Below are 23,349 nucleotides of genomic sequence, written 5' to 3'. Positions count from 1 at the left end.
TGATGTATATCACAGTATGGACTTTGTAATGTAAATTATCAAGTAGCCTAGGTAACATAAAACCCATGAATTTTAGTTCTCGCAACATCAATTGTTTTGTAATGCAAGTAAAATAAATAATATTATTATCTGAAAAGATCCTGTAGAAGCATAGATTGGCAATCAGCATGTGGCATTTGAAAAAAAGTAGTAATTGCTTTTAAATTTCCGTTGTTGGTTAATTTAAACTGTACCTTAAAAATATTGATTTGTATTTCAGATACAACAGCATTAACGAGTTTTTACAGGAGTGTACAGTACTGGATCCTCGGTTTAAGGCTTCATGCCTTACACAACAGGAAGCCTTTGACACATACCACAGAATCTGTTCACTGGGCAGCCAACACAAGACCAGCGAAGGTTTAAGGTAGAACAGAGGCAGACGTGGTCACGAGAGAGGCATCTCATACACCCCCACTTCCAGTCATGCCAGATAATGACACTTCTTTGCAGGTAGTTAATTTGGCAGATTTTTTTAACCATCTATGACTGTTCAATTTCATCACTTTGTCTACATTTTGTTAGTATCTAAACACAATTATTTTTTTAGGTTTCCCCGGCTTGTTAAACTTGTTATACAGTTTGAGCATATCTAGTTGTGATGTACATTTGCTAGCTGACAACACTTGACCATATTTCATTTCAGATGTTAAGCCAGCAGTTCCCTCCTGTGAGTGAAATCAGAGCTTCAATTACTGGGACCCAGTCAGCTCCCAGTGAAAGTGGTGGTTAGCGTCTATCCTAGGAGATGTTATTTTGTGTGAGAGAGGACAGAACACAAATTAAAATCTGATATGGAACGTGCAAATGCTGAAATTGAAAACTTAAAACTGAACCACTTGTTCCAATGTCATCCGATCCATTTAGTGTGGTGGAAGAATAATGAATGGCAGTTCCCTTGTATCAAGCTTGGTACGTCAAAGACTGTGTATCCCTGCTACATCTGTCCCCTTCAGAACGTGTCTTTAGTACTGCTGGGGATATTGTAACTGCCCCAGAGGGCAGCTTTAAGTCCAGAAGTTGTTGACATGTTGATATTTCTTAAGAAAAACATTTAAAAGCCTCAAGGACACAGGGTACTTATTCATTATATAGATACATGTATGTGTTCTAAAAGAATAATAAGAAGAGTTGAAATATAGCATATGTTTTTCTGTTTTCTTTAATTATTTTAGTATACACTGTACCACAATACGTATCGCAATACAGGCTGTCTATATCGCAATATATCGCAATACGGGTTTGGCTGTATCGTTGCACCCCTACATTTTAGGGTATTTCTTATTGAAACTGCACCCAACATGATGAGAAAAATGTTCTACATGGCATGGCATTCTTCGATTTTTGAAAAACAAGCATGATCTTTTAAAATTGATATTTTTACTAAAATTTCTTACCTTTTTCAGCCTTGTTTTCATCGAGGGCTCTGCAACGGAAGTGTCAATGGCTCTCATTTAAACAGATCACCAAAATGTGAAAGAGCCACCGTTTAGTAGGCGTGTTGTAATGCAAATTTTCTTGCCTTCACTTGAAAATAGTATGTCTTTGTTAACTTAAATGTCGGAATATTGTCAAATTTCACTGTTGGAAAATCCTTGTACAGTCAGTTAAGTCTTGTACTTGTGTAAGAAGGCAGAGCTAATTTGAAAATGCTATGTATGGACAGAAAGCCAGACAGATATGCCAGGTAGTGGGTGGGAAAATATCTAAACTTATATGTAACACTTATTTTTTTCAGATATCAATTGTTGAATCCCTCTTAACAAATCTGTGCTTACACACATTTGTCAATGTTTAGATTAAGCATTAATATATTTTATAGTAAATTTATAAGTGAGGTGCAATATAAAATCAAACCTTGAAAAGGAGGTGAAAGGGGTGTGTTGTAAAAAATTATAGAGAGGCTTAGAAATCACAAATGAGGACATCAAATACATACTTGTGTGTTTCTCCAAGAGTTTTTTATATCTTTAACATTTAGAGTTTTACCTTTTCATTTCACCTATTCCTTGCCTTTGATGACAATTATTTTTTCTGCTTTTAATCTGAGTGAAAAAAAAACACCCTAAAAATTGTTTTAAAATAATTTAAATTTAAGGCAGTGTTATTGTAATGCTTTCACCGAAAAGAAAATCTAACATTAGCCAATATCATAGCAAATCAGTTATTTCTGGGTCATTATTTTTTATTAGATTATTTACAATGGCTTATCCTTCATCACATATGTCCTAAATTCCATTTATGAATAGTTAAAAACTATTAAATACAGAAGATTGTCAAAAATAACATTCCAGAAAAAACAGATTTATTACGATATGGGCCAATGATAGAAATTGACAGGAAAGCATTACAGTAAGACTACCTTAACTACAGTAGGAAAATCATAAGAATGCATAGTTTTGTGTGCTTTAAAGAGATTAATATCAAAGAATTTATGTTGTGTAGCAAACAGTATAGTCTAATGAGACTGTGAAAATGTGAACAATGATACACTAGTAGCTCTATACTATTGGTATAGGCCAATCATTTATTGCCCATTGTATGCTGAAGTGTTACCATAAAGAAAGAATCCTATGATAATCTCCCATGTCTACTGACCTCCGCTTTGTGAGTTCAAAAAGATTGCATGATACAGTTAACTAAGTAATTAGTCAGAAAAATACAGCATGTACAAAGCCATTCCTTTTTAACCCCTTAACCTGCTGAAATTTGTGTACTGGATTTGTCTTGATTTGAATTTGGAACAGTCCATTTTAAGATAACGGGATTTCAATATAAAAATACAAAAATAATGCACTACCAACAGTTCACAAGACTAGTCTGACTACATGCACAAGCAGGCTGGCCTGGCTTTATACTGGTGGCAAAGACTAATCAAGACTAATCATTTTCGATTCCAGTAGGAAAGGGTTTAATCTCTATCTTAGGTAATAAATAGGAAGCAGTCATCCATAAAATATTGCTTTAACATTGCTATAGTTTATATAAGTATTAGTTCATATAAGTATATCAATATGTGCTTTATCAATAATCAGCAAAACTTCTAGAATAAGGTTACAGGTTCAAACACTTACTGAGCATCAAGGTCTGCTACCCTCTCGGCATCATCACTCCTGACAATCATCATCTGTTCCAACTCTGAAATGGTAACATAGTATACAATAATTGAGATGTGTCTTCACAAAACCAACATAGTGGGTTTGCCACCAGCATGGATCCAGACCAGCCTGCGCATCCACGCAGTCTGGTCAGGAGCCATGCTGTTTGCTATCAGTTTCTCTACTTGTAATAGGGTTCGAAAACGAACAGCATGGATCCTGATCATTTGTTTGTTTGTTTGTTTGTTTCATTTTACGCCTTTTCCAACAGTATTTCAGTCATATAGGCAGGTAGTTTCCTAACCATCGTTCCTGGAGAGTTACACCAGTACTAGACTACCTTCCTCCGCGCCAAACTACCAAAGCATCTCCCGGGGATCAAACCCACAGAGTGTGCTGATGTGCAGGCTGGTCTGGATCTATGCTGGTTGCAAACCCATTATGTTGGTTTTGTCATGACGCGGATCAGTCATGTAATAAATGAAATTGAAAGAGTTTCTGTACAACATTAAAGGAACTCATCTGAGGTCCTAAAGCCTCAAACATAAAATTTGAATTTATTACACAGGTCAGCAAAAGCATCCAAAACAGAAATATAGATAAAAAGATAATAAGGAAATATACTCAGGATTAAATTTAAAACTGTAGTTTTGTGATATTCTTAGCCAGATTTGAGTGAAATGGGTTGCAATGCTTTTTTTATTTGGTAAAGTTTCACAATTAGAGTAATTATTCCAGAAAAACAAAATGAGATATCTGAAATCATGCACCAAGTTTGGTCTGTCAAATTTTTTTTTAAGTTTGATCATGTTAAAAAACCGTCAATGGAGTCCTTTTAATTAATACTGCTGATTATGTTGAGTTATGGGTCAATAAATAATTTGACCTTTGAAACAAGTGACAAGTTTCATAAGAATACTGTTCAAACTATGTGCATGTATTATGCTCACAATAACCCTAATGCCAGCGGCATTATTCTTCAAATATTCAACCTAACATAACAAGAAAATACAGTACAGAAATATCTCTGTCAAAAAAGAGACAGTCAAAAAAGAGACAAAAAATCCATTGTAAAATTTAATATCCAAGGTGTTTTAAAGCTTATTTCAAATTTTTATCATATGCTACGTAATGCTGGCATTGTGATACTTCAATTTTACTGGTAGAGTTAGATCTCAGGCACATCCAGGCACCTGAGTATTTTGTAAAATGGTAAGTTTTTGAGATTGAATTTCATTTGTCAAATTCTGTGGTATATTTGATTTATTTAATCCACAACAACTTGTCATATAGTACATTGTAACACTATTTCATTAAATCATTGTATCATATTTGCTCTTCATATTCAAATTTCAACCACCAAGAAAGTTAGTGTTCATTAAGTCAGCATTAATTTCATTAAATCTATCACTCATCACCCTTGTTTGACAGGCAAGACTGTTTCAATTTTATCAATGTTGAATAACAAATACTTATCTATCTTAATAATCTATACAAATTGTCATATAAAACTAAATAATAAAGTGTTTCTTAAATGTCTTATTGTTAACCAATACATACCTTCTGCTAAACCTTCCCTTTCTAAGTCAAGTTCATAAAACTTTTCTTCTTCTCTCACAATCTCATTTTCCATCTGATAAAGAAACAGTTATTTAATCATATCTTTTTATATAGCATTTAGTAATTTAATAAGCAGTTTGCACCCTTTTATTATATTTTAAAAAACATTTAAAATATAATAATAGGGATAGTGCAGTTTATTATCATTTTTGTTGGTATGCTATGAATACAGACACGATGGGAAAATGTTTCAAATTTGCAAAATTATTGCACACAGTGTGAATCTAAAATGGCCTTAATGTGTGTATCATGTCATAAGAATACAAATTTACAGTTAAACTCATTTAAACTTTATGTGAATTAAAGTTTACAGCAACAGAAATATTCTGATAATAACATAGAAGTCAGTAATATATGAAGTACAGATATAAAGTAGAATCCTACCCTTTTTAGTTTACTTGTTAGTTGTTTCTCATTTTCTATAAATTCTTTCTGTAATCTAGCGTCTTCAGCTAAAATTGATGCTCTGAAATTGAAAATATGAGGAAAAAAAAATAAGAAATTTTCATACAAGTCAAGAGTATCACAGCAATAATCTATACAGAATACTGGTTCACAGTATACTTTTGAACAATTTAATTTTTATTTGGTATCAAATGTTTATGGTTTGTAATCAATTGCTAAAATAAGTTTGGCTAACTTTGTCACTGTCAATTGTTAATTTATGGAATTTCAAGAATATTAAAATGTTTAACATTAATCCTTGCCTTTTTGGAAATGAAAGTGATTAGATATTGCAAACTGTATAGAGCTAGTTTTGCCTGCAGATCTGTACAGTCTGACCAATGTCTGAGGTTATGAAGAAATTATCTAAGCTCAAACTCAAAACTCAAGTATTTGATTGGTCTAAAGCTTGCAAAAGAATTGTACACTGACCAATAAAAATCCTGAGAATGTTTTATTTCCTCCAGCCAAGGCTCCATTCTGCTGATTTATTAACTTACAACTATCCAAGTGATAATGGAGAGTTCCAAAAATGGATACTGGATACATCTTCTTCAGAAGTTCAAGTTATAAAACTTTTATTCTGAGTTCTGTCTCAAATCTTAGGATTTTCATTGGTTATTGTACATTCCCTGGCAGTTTCTGACCAATCAAATACCTGAGATCAGAGTTTTACCTGGGAATAATAATAACTGTCATATGTTGCCGAGGGATGGATATTCCGATCCAAACCGCAAACATATGTAAGATATTTTTTCTTGCATATTCTGCCATTAATTTCATATTTGAAATATTTTACCTCAATAACATATTTGTTCATGGAAATTAAAGTCATTTCGTCCATAACTATTTTCTTACAATATCGTATGAATTTACAATTAATAACAACAGTGAAATGATGTCATCCTAAGCACATAGTTCCCTTCTAAAATGACAACGGTGAAATGATGTCATCCTACATACATAGTTCCCTTCTAAAATGACATCATATTAACCCGGTTCATTCATAAAATGCGCTAAAATGACGTTGTTGTAAGATACGCAACTCATCTGGCACCCCCATGCCAATGAAATTTAGGGCATGGTTAAAACTCACAGAAACGCCAGTCTGCAATGCAAGAAAATTTCTTTATTACCTCGGGCCCTGGTTAAGGATTTAAGCATACTAGAGTGAAGATTTCTGGTCAGACTATTGTTAGAATATAACAGTTAATACTTATTATCATGGATAACAATTAAAGAATTTAGTAAATACCCTTTCTGTCTTAATTCTTCATTTTGTTTGAGTTGTTTCTGTAATTGTGCAGTCAAAGCTCTTTCCTGACCTTCAAGCTTGGCTTTTGATGTCTCAAATCTACGTAAACTCTGTAATGTATAATGTTAAAAAATGATATACATGTACAGAAACAGCTGTAAAACTTTTATCTTGTTGATTTAGGGGGAAATGTTAATTAAGTTTGGATCATTTCTATAAGCTGATAATGAAAAGTTGTTTATTTGCAGGAGGAAGACTTTCATGTAGTTTAAAGGACTTCACTTTCGTGTTGTAATAAAAATTATATATTTAGAAAATAAGAACTTATACCTTTATCAGTTTTAATTAAAATTTAGCAATGAATAGGCAATAGAAGCTGATAATATTAGAGGGTTCATTCATTTCAATAATATTATAAATCCCACATCACTTTGGGTCTGTCAGCAATAATTTAAAGATCTTTGTGAATCAAAATCTAATACTTTTATGTTCTAAATATTTATTTACTTAAGCTATTTACCTTTCTCAAGGCATCAAGTTTTCCTTCACTATCTACTAACTTTTCATGCAATGCATCTAAATCTCTGTCAAAAAAGTACAGCAGATATGATTATGCAAATCAATAATATGATAAATCATATTATAGTTATATATTTCATTAAACAATTAAGAATATATTTGAATAAAAAATTGATCCTCCATTCAACAGCCACCTGTTTTAAGCAGCCAAAATGGCTGCTTCCCTTAGCTGGCTGATTTAGACAGCTTTGACTGAACATGACTCTACGGTCTACAGATCACAAAGACTTTCAATCTTATGGTCAACACATTTCAGCATCTGAATCCCAAAGAATGATATACTGCTAGCTCAAAGTAGATGGCTTTTCTAAAGTGCCTACATAGAGCATTGTCAGGTGAACTATGTAATAAGGTAAGAATGTCATGTTAATGTTATCTTCCACAACTAGTAAAGCTATTCACTTGCCACAGTCATAATCTTGTACCATCAGTTAAAATAAAAAAAAATACATTACTTAAATGTGTTTTCTAATCAAAATCTATATAAGCAAAGAGATCCATGGGATGGGGTCATTTTTCACTATAGAGACATGATTATAAATAATCACAAAGTATATAACTTATAAAAATTAATCTATAGAAATAAAAGTTAAATAGATTATACATTTGTAATAAATAAAACTTACTTTTTCTTTTCAACATTTAAAAGTTTTTGTTCCTTTGTTTTGTCTGTTGTACTTGCCTGAAATTAAAACAAGACCTTAATGCACTAAAAAGGCTATTATCTATATACAGAATATTATAATCAGTTTAAATTTACAAATTTTACAGTTTTATTTTCACTATCTAGTTTTATTTTCACTATCTAGTTTTATTTTCACTATCTGTTTCAAACATTTGTTCACTTATCTGCAGTACTTTTATTCTCTGTAGATTAAATGCAAATATTGCAATCAAAATACTTCTTCTACGTACCACAGCCTTCTTCAACTGTCTTTTCTCTGATCTTGCCTCCCCTCTTTCGTGTATTAAATCTTCCTTGAGTTGAAGAATACCATCTTCTAAATCTACAATCTGGGAATATACAAAATGATAAAGTTACAACTGTAATAAAACATTATTTTTCCAGGCATGGTAAATAACAGCAATTATGATACAGGAATTACCTTTAAATATGATATGAAAAATGATGTGTACAAAGTGTCTAGCAAATTAATCATTTTACCAGATGTTTATAGAGTATATAGATAATTGTAAATAAATCAGCATTCAAAATCTAAATAAGAATCTTTACACATACAGGCACTAACAAAAATTAGATATGAAAAATATCTCCACTGATGCAAGAAAATATCACAACTATCATAATGAGAATGAAAGTATTTCATGTTGTTAAAGGTGGGAGACAACATATTTATAATAATGGTCATTAGCTGCCCCGGTACAACATTAGACTCAACCTGGTTCTTGAACATTTTGAAATGCCAGAATTTAAATCATCTCTAGTTGGATTGTTCATATTTAAAGTATATTTATTGCATCTGTGTAGTTTTTTGTTTGTTATATGATCATTAAAAAGTTGTTTTTTATGTATTCTCCAGAGCGGAAGGATGAAAGATATACTACCCTCCAGGAGACAGGAGTTTTTAAAGAGGGCAAATTAAACAGTGTCCCAACAGAATGAAGATTTTTGAAAAAGGTATATGGGTATATTTTGGGCCTCATTTGAGTGGAATAGTATTGATGTTTAAAGTTGAAGACAGTGTATAATTCATCATGACTGATTTACTACAGAACATAGAGTACAAAATTTGACTATGCTGAGACCATGACCTGAAGTAACTTACATCTTGATTTGTCTGTCTAACTTGGTCTCTAGTCTCATTCAGGTGAATCTGCATGCTGCAATAGATACAGGAAGCTTATTTCATATTACAATTATACCGCAACATCAAATTAATTAAAACAACATGATTATTATTATCTAGGGATGGCAACGAGTAACCGGTTAAGCGAGTACTCCATCGAACGTCCGAATATCGATTAACAAAAATGATATTCGATTACTCGGAAAAAAATATTTATTTTCTACTTTTTTGCGATTTAGAAAGATTAGTTCAGAAATTCGGAAATGTACACGTATTATATAAATACTTGTTAAATGCAATCAAAACATCCTTGCAGAGGTGTGAAAATGATATCTTAAATTTAACGAGGCGATCAGTAGTTTGACACGCGTATGGGATTGAACACAGTCCTGCATCGTTTACGTTATTCGGCCTCTTATTATATTTAATCACATTTAATATTAGACAGTTGTAGCCGAAACTTGTAAATTATAAAAACGTAAATATCAATCGAGTACTCGATCGGAAAAATGACCGAGTACTCGAGTATTGATTTTGGTATTCGTTGCCATCCCTATTATTATCATTCAAATACTGTGTATGCTTTGACCTAACCCCTTTTCAAAGTTCAAAAAAAATACCAGGATGAACCCAGATTTTCCGCAAATATCACACATGCAAAAGGGGATATAATTCTGCCTAAATGGTAGTTTATGCCAAACTACATACCTTCATATACCAGTCTTTAATCAAGACAAAGTTTCTCATTGAAAATCTTGCTTAATAATATCATTGATATCATGTATGAATTTATTCATGTGTTCCTTGGAGATATCATGATTCAAACAATAACAAAATTTCAGGACGTACGGACATACGGACGGACGTACCAACTTTTGACATTTATGAGGCAAATCAGCTCATAAACACCACCTGGACCAACGTCCATAAGCAAAATTAGCTCATAAAAACAAAAAAATAGCTCTTAATTTGAATTTTATGAGTTTTTGTTCTTTATTTAACTACGGAATGAAGCTCATAAATATCAAATGTTTGCTCGGATGGACAGACGTACGGCATGACGGACACTCGGACGGACAAGTGCAACACTATATGCTCCCACTCTGTGGGGGCATAAAAACAATAGTATGGATGAATACCAAAGGAGTAGAAAAGGAAGATTTATATTGGAATAAAGTGAAGAAATTTTATTGAAAATGAATTCTGGAAATGCTCAATAATATAATAATTAAAAGACATTGGTACCTGGCTTTCTCGGCCATTCTTTGGTTAAGCTGTGAGATGATCTCCTCATGTTGTTGTCTAACTTGTTCTCTCTCCGGACTGAAATAATTATCATGATGATGTAAAGTTTTGTAAATCTTTGACAAATCACACAAAATATATAACACTTAAGAAATAAAAACATGTAATAACAAGTCATAAAACATCATTTATTGCATTTTAAAGGTAAGTAAATGTATTAGTATTGAATGGATGTTTATCATTAATCATCAAATTATACTAAATTAACAGGAGCAAGGCTTAATTCTTGAGTCATCCTAAACTGTGATTATAATTTCTCAGGTAAAATAATACAAATATAAATAAATATGTTTTTTTTTTACATTTACTAACTGAAACTATTTACACACACAAAAAATCAGAGGTACGTCAGTTTTAATAAGGGAATTTAAGAGGCTGGACATTTTGTCTTGCATCCTACATAACACAGCAAACCACACAAACACTCGAAAAAAGAAGATTCTAAATGGCCCTTTTTAAAGTTCAAATCTTGTAAAAACTAAAATCTTTCAAAAAATAAAGAAATGCAAATTAGTCATATTTTAATTCAGTAATCAGCCCTTATCATGCTTAATAAGTATATATAGGACTTGTCTTGCTTTGAACTTGAATTGACCATTTTCCATGCATAATAGTATAGAATTACTCATTGTAGGGGCAAATGTGTACAAGTGGCCCACTTGCTGAGACAGTAGAGCTGCAGAATGGTAATTATTGATGGTACAGACACAGGCTGTGTATTGTTCCCACCCTTTGACCCAAACATAAGGAGGAATTCTCATATCATAACACTAAAATTCGAAAGCCAACATAAAGTATACAGTAGGGTCTATTTGCAAGGGCATTCAGACTGGTCTAGCAGTACGTACAGGTGGTATATACTCTCAAAACTGAACTGGCTTTTAGATTTTCATGAGGTTGAGGTATCTTGATGGAATCAACTTTAAATATTCAGTTCTTAAATCCTTAAAACAAGTTTTTTGTTTGTTTGTAAGGTTTTGCATCACACCAACACAGAATGGGTCGTATGTTGACTTTCCAGTTTTACTGGTAAAGGAACACCTTAGGTGCACAACCATGTATTATGTCAGGCACAAGTGGGCACCTAAGCTGAACCACTTTTCCAGAACCTAGCTGGATAGCTTCCTCACAAAAAAAGAAATAAAACGTTAAGAAATTGTCAACAAAAATACCAGCAAAACACTCTTAACATAAGGTAATAGCCACACAATATCCTGGCATATTTCCTGTAACAGCTATAACATTTGCTCAGGAAACTCTAACTACTAAGAATGATAAATTTTAAGTAGATGGGCAGGAAGTAAAATCAACATTTAAGCCACTGAAAATTTTATACAGCATATTAAATTGTCTATTTGAGACATCCTGCAATATTCATTAAATGCAAGAATTTTAATTAAATTAGACTATCACTAAATGTGATTAACCCTTTCCCCCATGAGCATATTGTGAAAAATGGCCGTTTTCACTGAAAAGCCTCCTGTTACAAGTTCAAACTGCTATGAAACTATGAAAAATGCTTCAATACTAATCAAACTTGGCACCAATGTTGACTGGACCATTGCCTTTGTAACAACATGCTCAGTCTTAAATTTCCTGTTACCATGGCAACGAGGGGACATCTCAAAATTGCCAAAAATCACTATTTTGCCTCGATTTTTCCATCAAAATTTATTTCAAAGTGCTGTAACTGCTCAAGGGATTGAGATAGAGTCAAAGGCTTTTCAGCGTTGGTTAAACGTTACATTATGATCCACCTGGGGTCATTTTTAGCCTCTCACAAGTCCAAAATTTTCTTGGCGATGAGGGGGACTCCGCCCCCCTTCCAACCCCCCTAACAGAAGGGGGCACATCCCCCTTCTGGCAACCCCCTGATGTATCTTTTGGATGGGGGGCGGCGCCGAAAAAGTGCTCAATTTTTTTAGCAACATTTCTCAAACAAAAACTTATGTTGGGGGCCCAAATAGGACATTTTTTCACTATTTGAGGCCTAAAAAGGGGGGGGGGGGGTCGAAAGTGCGTTGTTTCGCGTATATATGTGGTAAAGGGTTAATACCCCCACAAGACTGCTTCAGAAATGAGGATGTTACTAGTAACAAAATAGAATTGAAATATAGAGTTATGGTTGTGGGCAATTAAACATAGTTGTGGTTCTTGTATGTTGCATTTCCTTTCAATGTGGTTGGCCATTGATAAATTTTATTGAATTACTCTGTAATAAGTCCAGAAAGACAAGGAAAAGAAACAAAGGGCAATAACTCTATAAGTACTGAAGATGGACTTATAGTTCTTGTGCACTGCACTTCCTGTTATTATGCTTGACCATTGTATGAAGTTGTTTTGAATTCCAACCAGTACTTTTTAAGTTATGCTCTGGACAAGGAAAACTATCAATGGGCAGTAACTCTGTATTTTGTCAAAATGGAGTTATGGCTCTTGTGCACTGCACTTCCTTTTAATGTCCTTGACAACTGTATGAAGTTGTACTGAATTCCAAACAGTAGTTTTCAAGTCATGCTATGGACAAGGAAAAGTAACAAAGGGCAGTAACTCTGTAATAAGTCAAGATGGAGTTAGGGTTCTTAAGCACTGCACTTTCTCTCTATGTGCTTGACCATTATATGTAGTTATATTGAATTCCAACCATTAGTCTTCAAGTTATGGTCCGTACAAAAGAAAGGAATGGAAAAGTAACAAAGGGCAATAACTTTGTAATTTCTTTAGATAGAGTTATGGTTCTTGTGCACTGCATTTCCCCTTATTGTGTTTGACAATTGTATGAAATTGTTTTGAATTCAACAAGTAGTTTTCAAGTTATGCCCCGGACAAGGGAAAGTAACAAAGGGCAATAACTCTGTAATTAGTCAAGATAGAGTTATGGTTCTTGTCCACTGCACTTCCTCTCAATGTGCTTGACCATTGTATGTAGTTATATTGAATTCCAACCGTTCGTCTTCAAGTTATGCTCGGGACAAAAAAGCAATGGAAAAGTTACAAAGGGCAATAACTCTGTAATTATTTTAGATAGAGTTATGGTTCTTGTGCACTGCACTTCCCTTTATTGTGTTTGACAATTGTATGAAGTTGTTTTGAATTCCAACCAGTAGTTTTCAAGTTATGCCCCAGATAAGGAAAAGTTACAAAGGGCAATAACTCTGTAATTAGTCAAGATAGAGTTATGGTTATTGTCCACTGCACTTCCTCTCAATGTGCTTGACCATTGTATGTAGTTATATTGAATTCCAACCATTAGTCTTCAAGTTATGCTCCAGACAAAAAAAGCAATGGAAAAGTAACAAAGGGCAATAACTCTGTAATTATTTTAGATAGAGTTATGGTTCTTGTGCACTGCACTTCCCTTTATTGTGTTTGACAATTGTATGAAGTTGTTTTGAATTCCAACCAGTAGTTTTCGAGTTATGCCCCGGACAAGAAAAAGTAACAAAGGGCAATAACTCTGTAATTAGGCAAGATAGAGTTATGGTTCTTGTGCACTGCACTTCCTCTCAATAAGCTTGGCCATTGTATGTAGTTATATTGAATTCCAACCATTAGTCTCCAAGTTATGCTCCGGACAAAAAAAGCAATGGAAAAGTAACAAAGGGCAATAACTCTGTAATTACTTAAGATAGAGTTATGGTTCTTGTGCACCGCACTTCCCTTTATTGTGTTTGACAATAGTATGAAGTTGTTTTGATTTCCAACCAGTAGTTTTCAAGTTATGCCCCGGACAAGGAAAAGTAACAAAGGGCAATAACTCTGTAATAAGTCAAGATAGAGTTATGGTTCTTGTGCACTGCACTTCCTCTCAATGTGCTTGACAATTGTGTGTAGTTATATTGAATTCCAATCATCAGTCTTCAAGTTATGCTCTTGACAAGGAAAATGCAACGGACGTCTGGACCCACCGACCGCCCGACCGACCAACCGACCACCGGGTGACTCCCATATACCCCCAAACTTCGTTTTTGGGGGTATAAAAAGGTGATAGAAGAAACAGCTAGCAAATAACTACATGAATTTATCGATTTCAAATAAATAGACCAATGTCTTTTCTACATTGTTTTGAAACTATAGTCTAAATGTCTTTAGCTACAGGAACTCAATATACCATTGTCTGAATAAAGAAAAAAGATCAAGATATTTTAAATTACACCAATAAAGACTGTATAATCTAACAAACTTTTAATCAAGTCAATTAAAAATGTAAACTTACAACCAAAGTAAAATATATATTTTTTATTTTAGAACAAGCCATATAAATCTTATTGATAAAGACAACCTTAAAAATCAAAATCCATTCAATTAAACTCTAATACAATACATTAATAAATTTGTATGATGAACATCTACGACTTTGCATACAACAGATTTGGCTATTGTTATTTAGAAGGTTTAAAGTACAGAAAAAAAACCACCTAAAATTAACAAACAACATCATAAAGTCTTGTTATATATCACAGATGTGCTGGCTGGCCTGACCTGTATATAACAATACTAGTATTTATAGAATTAAGGAAGAAAATAATGATAACTTTAAATATAAATGTTTTGTTGTAATTAAAAGATAAATTTACATTTTATAATAGATTCAGAGTACATGTACTTTATGTACTTTACTTTTTTTAGTAAGTCATTCAGTAAATCCATCCTGATTCAGAAATGGAAACAAATGAAGAGTTATGCCCCCTAATGTGCCTAATTAGTTAAAATAATCAGTTTCCAGAACCATGAAGAAAAAAAGGTTGTAGAAATATGCAAAGAATGGCTTACTGTAGTTGTGCATTTTCCTCATCAAGCTGTTTCTGGTAACCCTCGAGGTAAACTATGTTTTTGTTGACTTTTACTAATTGATTCTTCAAGTATTCTATGGCATCAGCATTTGATTTTTTGGCAGAGTTAATAGCATCTGTATGATAAAAATTATCATGTAAATTATTTTCCTAAGAGTGTGATTAAAAATGTTTAAATGCTAGTATAAAAAGCTTTTTTTCAAAGTTAACAAATTAGTAGGGACGGTTATTTAAAATCTAAAATTAAAAAAAGGTTTTATTTGCTGCTATAACCATGTAAAATGATGATGATACCTTCCATCAAAATGTTACTAGATTTTAATTTCCCAGGACACATTTATTCAGCAAGTGATGCAAAATAAAATCAAGGAGTAGTAGTAAGAAAACAGTTTGATTACATTCATAATATCAGGTTCAAATATTAATATTAAAAAAATCCAGTTGTTGATTTTGTTGTTGTTTTTTAAGGTACCTGTGATTTCCTGGGTGATCCGTCCTGGTAGAAACTGCAGTGTATGTCTCTGTATACTGGCACGGATAGTCTCCGCTTCCAACCTGTCGTGTGCCTCAGACCGTAATATTTCCTACATATACAGAATAAACTTTATAAGACAGAGAAATCAGTTTTTTATTTGAATCCATGTTCCTATACAACTGTTGAACAGATATACTGGTATATTGAAACATGCAGAATTTAGTCTGTATTCCAAGCATAGTTTCTTAGCATAAATCAATCTTAAGAAGCACCCTTGAATATTACGGCTTATTAAAACTGTGTGACATAAATATAGATATAGATATATAAGATTTCTAAATATAAGATGCAAACAATAATAAAAATGTTATTAAGTCAATACCTGATATCTATTGTAAGATCATAAATAAGTTGGTTCAATATAAAGTGTTTTTTTTCACCAAAATATTCGGCGAAATTCAGCCCCATTCCGCCCTCAAAATAGTATGTTTCCCCCCCCATAAAGCCAAAAAATTTCCCCCTATAATATGACAGCCCAAATTTGCCTGCAATGAATATCATATTTTTAGAAAATGCTTTATTTTATGCCTGTAAGACTTACTGTTAAGCAAGGTTGTTTACAAATCTTTCACATATGGGTAAGGGGACTTGCCCAAAATTGACCGAACCCCTTCCCCTAAAATTGAGAAAAAAACAGTGATATATTTTTGTAAATAAACCTACCAGTTCCTTAAGCGCTTCAATCACTTGATCTATATTACACACATCTGTCTCACTAAAACCAAAATCATGTCTCATCCGATCACCTGCAAAAACATTATAAATTAAGTTAAGAAATACATAAATAGAATGTAATGCCTATCTACGTATAGTGGAACCCCATTGTATCGTGCTATTCATTGTATCAATCTATTTACAAATCTTTAGATTTTTTGCAAAATACGTCACCTACTGATTGTTAACATTTACAACAGTGTCACGAAAATCTTTCGCATTTATTTTTGTGCAGTAAAATGATCAAAAACATGTTTCCAGTACCGTAAGATGTTGTAGATAATAAATAGACTTATAAATAATGTGTTCTTATTAAAAGTACATTTGCTGTCTGTTAAAAGTTCCTAAATTTATGCTGACATTTTAAAACAGACATCTATGTAACTATGTTATTAATTGACTAATTTATCTAACATAAAGATGGTTAATGTTTCCCAAACTTTGACTAACTGAGCGATTCTCACAATGCATCGATATAATGGCGTGACCTAATTCTTCAACCTGTTTGACATGTCTGTAAATATCCGTATATTCCAAAGCTAAAAACTATATATCAGTGATGTTTGCCATGTAAATATTATGGCAAAAGGATCAAAATAAATGATACAAAATAAATATTCAGGGAGATTTGAATTTTTTAAATGCAGTTGTGATTTATGGGTTAATAGATCGATACAACGGGGTTCCAGGCTATACAGAACCAAAAATGTAGAATAACTTATCACTTATTAGGGGAAGTCAAAGGCAATAGCAAAGCTATTGTTTTCCTGATAACATCCAACAATTAATCATGTAAGGCATTCCTGCAAGTGTTTTCGTTAATATACCATGTGACTTTATCCAATTTAGATGGTGTGAAGAAACTTTTAAAAGACCTAAACCCAAATAAAGCTTCTGGTCCTGACCAAATATCCCCTAGGTTATTAAAAGAGCTCCATCAAGAGGTTACTCCCATATACTGACCCACATCTTCCAGATCTCACTAAAAACAGATATTGTCCCAGAAGACTGGAAGCATGCTATAATTGCGCCAGTTTACAAAAAAGGCCCAAAATGCAAACCCAGCAATTATAGACCTCTCTCCCCGATATGTATAGCGTCCAAATTAATGGAGCACATCTTAGTGTCCAATATTATGTCCTTTTATGATAAACACAACATCCTTAGCCCCTATCAACATGGCTTCAGGTCAAAACGGAGTTGTGAGTCCCAGCTAGTAAGCTTCTCCCTGGAAATTCATGACAATCTTGAAAGTGGCCAACAAACTGATGTCATAGTCATGGATTTCAGTAAGGCATTTGATAAGGTGGACCATCACAAACTTGTGAGTAAACTAGAAAGATTGGGTATAAGTTATGAGGTTACAAATTGGGTCCATTCCTTCCTTAAGTCACGCTCCCAGCAAGTTGTAGTTGAAGGTCAAAAATCAGGAATTCTACCAGTTCTCTCAGGTGTCCCCAAGGGCTCGGTATTAGGTCCCTGTCTTTTCCTTTCTTACATCAATGACCTCCCAGATAGTGTCAAAGGTAAGGTTAGACTCTTTTCAGATGATACTGTTGTCTACCTAACCATCAGATCTAAACAAGATGCCCAAACCCTCCAAGATGACCTTCATGCTTTAGAAAAATGGGAAAAAGACTGGTCCATGGAATTCAACCCTGACAAATGTGAAGTTCTCAGGATAACAAGAAAAAGAAACCCTGTAATATTTCCTTATACCCTCCATAACATCCAACTTAACTCAACTCAAGAAGCGAAATACTTAGGAGTCACTATTAGTCAAGACCTTTCATGGACCAAACATATAAACAACATCACATCAAAAGCAAATAACTCCCTCAGATTCATTAGAAGAAATGTTAAAACCAATAAAAAGATAAAAGAAACTGCATATAAGACCTATGTTAGACCTCAGGTTGAATATTGCTCCATAGTTTGGCATCCTTGGCAGAAATACTTAATTTATAAGATAGAGCAAGTACAAAGATCAGCTGCTAGATACATTTTTAATGATTATGACTATACAAGTAGTGTCTCAAAAATGAAAAATGATCTTAATTGGCAAACCCTTGAACAGCGTCGAAACATCAGTGCTGTAACCTACTTGTATAAAATCCAAAACAACATTGTTTTTGTTGACCACCAACACCTTACCCAAACAAGAAATCTGAACTACCTGATACCCTACTCGAGGACACAATATCATCAAAATTCTTTCTTTCCTAGGAGCATACGTCTTTGGAATAGCCTTCCCCTAACTGTTCAGTCCAGCCCCAGTTTAAACATCTTTACTGAGAGGCTTGACCCATTCTATAAATTCTAAACTGCACACTATGTTTTTAAATTAATAGCGAGCTCGACGAGCTGGCCCAAAGGGCCTGCTCGCAAAGCGAGCTTTACGGTAACGCGAGTACCTGCTAAGTGATGGTTTTGAAAACTTTCGTCCAAAGTAACGAATTTGACACATCGCAACCTTTCGAATTGAAAGATAACGATAAAAACTGAGGAATTCTGACTGAAAACGGATGTGTAGACTGGTCACCCGCGCACGTCTATGGGAACCATAATTGGACAGGGAACCAGAATAACGGAAGCTGTGTATAAAAAATGAAAATCGAAGGCGCCATTTTGTTTGAAAAATCTGATAAATAAAAACATTTTTTTTGTCAAATTTTGTTGTGAAAACTATCTAGAATGAAAGAAAATGGTCTAACTAAGAAAATGAATCCGAACACCAATATCTTTTATTCAGTCGTTAACGCTGTACAGACGTTTAAAGTATTGTTTACGTGACGTCACAGCGTAGCGCCAAACAGCACGTGCAAAACAAACAAATCAAGTACACTAATTTAATGTCGCAAACGTGTTAAGTATTACATTTATTTCACTTAAAAAAATCTTTATTTCGCTTGAAAAATTATAGAATGAAATAAAATAAACAAAGTTTTATCAACGTTTTCAAAACTCGTTATTCATTTCACGACAGGGGCGGAGCCATATTTAACACAGTACGTGTGACGTCACACGCACTCGTCACTGCATTTGAAATAAAAATGAGCTTTCATACAAGTACATCAAGCTCGCTTTGAGTTTGAGGCTTTGCCTTTTTCATATTAGTCTTGTAGAACTTTTATTCTTTTAACTTTTTAATTTGCATATAAATAAATTCTTTTATTAACAGTTCCCTGACAACGCGCCTGCTAGTCATAATCAGAATTGATTGTTAAGCAGTATGATGTAGATGTAGATGTAGAATTTAGTCAGACATATCAGGCCGCTTTGAATTTAGGTTGTGAATGAAAATTGGTTCCTATAGTCTTTACCCTACTTTTTCGTTCATTTCAAAAATAAATCAATACCTAGCTCTTGTAAATGTTCGACAGCATTATTTACACCAGTAGTCTCTACTTGCGATGACATTTTTCCTAATATACTGATAAATTAGCTGGCCTGCGCTCATCTCACTTTCGACGCCATTTGTAAACAATTTACTTGATATACTTCGGTTATTTCCGTTGATTTGTTGCAACCTAGGTTGGTTCCTAGCTTCATGTTAAAACCCGTTTTGATTCCCGTTTTTTTTACCGTTTATCCGGTGTCACCAAGGTACGGAACTAGTTCTGGTCGGTGATTTTGTCCCTATCTGTCTATTTCTGGATACTGCCAACCCCTCTTACGAGTGTTAAAGGCAGGAATTAAGTGCACGTCGGATTGTTAGTAAAAGGTGAAAAGAAAAGCTAAAAAAGAAAAGTCCAAACATTGACATGCTTGGAAGGTGAGACTGAAAATGTCTTCTAGTCATGGTTAAAATGTTAATAGTGAAACAAGATGATAAGAGATAAAATAGTTTAAAAAACTGGGAGTAAGACTAGTACTAGTCCCCGCCTTTTCGAAGAAAAAAGAGGGATATAGAAATAGGCTCCGTCCGTCTGTCCGTTCGTCCGTCTGTCACATTTCGTGTCCGGTCCATAACTTTGTAATTTATCAAAGGAATTTGAAATTACTTTGCACGAATGTAAGGTCCGAAACAGGTACGTATATTTATATATATACGTACCTGGTCCTATTAAGTTTATTTTTTGTTTTTGTTGAAAAATATTAGATCTACTTTTTTCAAAAGTTCTTGTAGAATATATCCACGAAATGTCGGCGGTAACTCGGTCAAATACGGTTAACAGTGTCTCGCTTTAATTAAATATATTCTATGCCCGCGGTGTGTGCATGCTCTTAGCTGCCATAAACATGTGTGTATATGTAACTAATCGCGTGATATTTTGTCAAATATAGAAATGCATACAGTATAATATGCACAGCTAAAATATACACCTTCATTTCCTTTTCCGTTGTACAAAGTTTTGAAGCGGGAACATTTGAAATTCATCTTTTAATATCTACGTTGATTCAAGCGATCTGTACTCATGGAAAACAGATTAACTTATCTTAATCATACATATTAACACATGCCTAAGTTAAACATTCGAAAACGGCTTAACATGTGTTTTAATAAGAAGTCGTTTTAGACAGTTTTTTTAAACCATGGAACGCCATTACCACTTTTTTAATTGCGACGAATTAAGTACAATGAATTCTGAATACTTTCATGTTTTATTGTTAAATGAGTCTTCTAGGTTTTTCTTTCTTATTTTTTAATAGTTTATTTTAATTGTTTTGCATATATGTAATGATATTATTATTTCAGGGGTACGGCGTTAACTTCATTTTGATTTTGAAAAGATGTTGTCATAAAGCCAAAATCCAATTAACAATATGTACACTAAATAAGTAAGTTTGCTTACCTCTGCTTATATTTGCATTATTTTTACATAATTATATGACACAACTATTTGTTTCCACATTATTTTTACCAGTTTTAATGAATATTGTATATGGACGAAATAGATGGTCTTCTGCTTTTAGCATAATTTTATAATTCTGAAATTATTTTCACTTTTTAATATACACTCAACAAAAATAGAAACCTGACAGTGTATATTTTATTACTATTTTCAAGAAATCGATGACGGAAATGTAAAAACGAATGTTGGGCATGAAAAAGAGATGCATGCACAACATTGATATGCATTTTGTTGTTTATTAATTATGTTTAAGTTAGTTAAATTATGCTAGTTCTAAGGAAAGGGTCAAATTCAATTTATCAATTTTGTGGCTATAGCGTTCTGACTACGTGTAGATAGGTTTTAGTCATTTCATTAACATGCATGCGATTTTTTCCTTTTAATTTAATTCAATATCGGTTGTGGCCCTCTCTGGCTTTCATTAGTGTGTCAACGCGTCGACGAATAGAATTGACGTAACGTTGAACAAGGTTATTTGGAAGATTGTTCAATTCCGCTATCAATGCATTTGTCAGTTGGAGGATATTCTGTGGGGCGTGATGTCGTCGGACATTTCTGCCAAGCACATCCCACATATGCTCTATCGGGAGACATTGCTGGCCATTACTTGGTATTGACGTTTACAATGTTATACTAGAATTAAATTTAAAGTCAGTTTTTTAGCAATTCTACATACGTAAGTATGATTTGAGCTCAAAATAGTGTTTTAACTTTTTATTTTATTTTGGGCCAATTTGCATGCAATATTGATGATTCTAAGAAACTAAAGTGCATGCATGCTGTGAAATATGTTTCAAATAAAAAATTAAAGTAAAATACTATGAAATCCTCAAAAATCCTGATTTGACTGAATTAAATGCCTCTCTACACACCCCGCCATGCCCCCATGGACACAAATTTGTTTTTATGCTTTTAAAGGCATCCTTGTGCTTTTGCAGAATGTTAATGCTCATAAAAATACTAATTATGGCACAGTTAGTTCTGATTTGCATAAAGGCCCTAAGCTTGTCAGTGATAAATTACAAAGCATCTGTATTATGGGCTAATAATATCTGCTCAGATCGGAATATCGGTTCCGAGGGGAACCGCCAATTAGGCAGTAAAACTCCCATGAGCGGCTTCCCAGGAGAAGGATATTCCAATCCGAACCACAAATATAATTATGTCAGATATTTTTTCTTGCATTATTCTACCATATTCAATCATATTTTAAATTCTTTACCTTAATAAAACAATATTTTAATGGAAATATATGTCATTCAACACACATAACCGTTTTCTTACAACAGCATATGATATTACTTCATTCATAACGGTGAATTAACACCATCCTATGAATGTCATTGTATAGCATGTGACTCGTCTGGCACCCTCCATGCCAAATGAAATTTCCGTCATGAGTAAAACTAACAGAATCACCAGTCTGAAATGCAAGAAAGTGCATTTCCACATGATGACAAAATTGATATTGATTTCCATTACGATTTTGTTATAGAAGATGAATTATTAAAATTATATTTAGATGAGAATGAGGTAATTTACTGGACATCATTATATTAATTGATGTCATCAATGTTTCTTTTCTTAACTTGACATATTTAAATGCATTCTTAACATATAATACAGTATATTTATGTTATATAATTAATGCCATCAAAGTCTTAGTTAGATTAAGAAATAATGGGAATCATGATTGAAACGGAATAAAGAAAACTTTTGAAAAAGCATAAATGTTAATAATATACTTAGAGTATGATTTTTATCTCTATTTTCAGTGTGATCAGCTGTCTTTTAATAAAGCCATAAATAACAAAGGCAAGACTTCTATGGACATAATTTAACTTCAAGTAGTAAGAATTGTTTCTCTAAAGACAGTTTTCACGATGAATGATAAAATATTATTTCATTTTCAGGACGCATTCTTGCTGGACAAGCTGTTAAACATTTGAGTAAGTATTTCCATGTGAATTGATACTGTGACATGAAGCATGGTAGCTGTCTGAGAAATACAGCTTGTTGTTCCAATTGTGTTCCATGCAAAAAAAGTTATAATAGAATCCATATAGACATTGTTTATGATTGGTACTGACCATAAACTATGAAAGACTATAAATGAAACATTCGTTATTATATTGTCTTCTTAAATTCGTAATAAGTAAAAGGAACAATACAAAGATGAAGCATTTTGATTGGTTTAGAAACCTGAGACCAATATTGTGAGAGTCAAAATGTCTGTATCATCGTTAAATAAAACCTTAAAACTTATTCTGTGTTGATTGTTTGTTCCACTTTTATTCATTTTG

General features: G+C 33.2%; 1 protein-coding gene across 1 annotated transcript; it reads right to left on the bottom strand.

Moving 5' to 3' along the window:
• Positions 1-3,109: 3,109 nt before the first annotated feature.
• On the bottom strand, positions 3,110-19,706 carry LOC132743512 (M protein, serotype 2.1-like). Its single transcript, XM_060732043.1, has 13 exons — positions 19,550-19,706; positions 16,140-16,222; positions 15,414-15,525; positions 14,922-15,057; positions 10,089-10,166; positions 8,823-8,877; positions 7,951-8,049; positions 7,662-7,717; positions 6,977-7,040; positions 6,457-6,566; positions 5,142-5,223; positions 4,698-4,770; positions 3,110-3,177 (listed from the first exon to the last, which is right to left on the bottom strand). Exons 1-13 carry the CDS (start codon positions 19,608-19,610, stop codon positions 3,110-3,112), a joined length of 1,077 nt encoding a protein of 358 aa, XP_060588026.1. The 5' UTR covers positions 19,611-19,706.
• Positions 19,707-23,349: the final 3,643 nt, after the last annotated feature.

The sequence above is a fragment of the Ruditapes philippinarum genome, unplaced genomic scaffold (genome assembly GCF_026571515.1).
Source record: "Ruditapes philippinarum isolate M1 unplaced genomic scaffold, ASM2657151v2 ctg6104_1_1_1_1, whole genome shotgun sequence".
NCBI lineage: Eukaryota > Metazoa > Mollusca > Bivalvia > Venerida > Veneridae > Ruditapes > Ruditapes philippinarum.
The sequence above is the reverse complement of the archived record's forward strand: the minus strand, read 5'-3'. Positions and strand labels throughout refer to the sequence as shown.

Bases quoted from the DNA above. Each gene is read 5' to 3' on its own strand.
- LOC132743512 (XM_060732043.1), bottom strand. From the start codon at position 19,610: ATGTCATCGCAAGTAGAGACTACTGGTGTAAATAATGCTGTCGAACAT. The intron at 15,058-15,413 runs GTACCTTAAAAA...TTTATCATACAG, and splicing joins GATCACCCAGGAAATCACAG to ATGCTATTAACTCTGCCAAA. The intron at 10,167-14,921 runs GTAAGCCATTCT...TAATTATTTCAG, and splicing joins GAGGAAAATGCACAACTACA to TCCGGAGAGAGAACAAGTTA.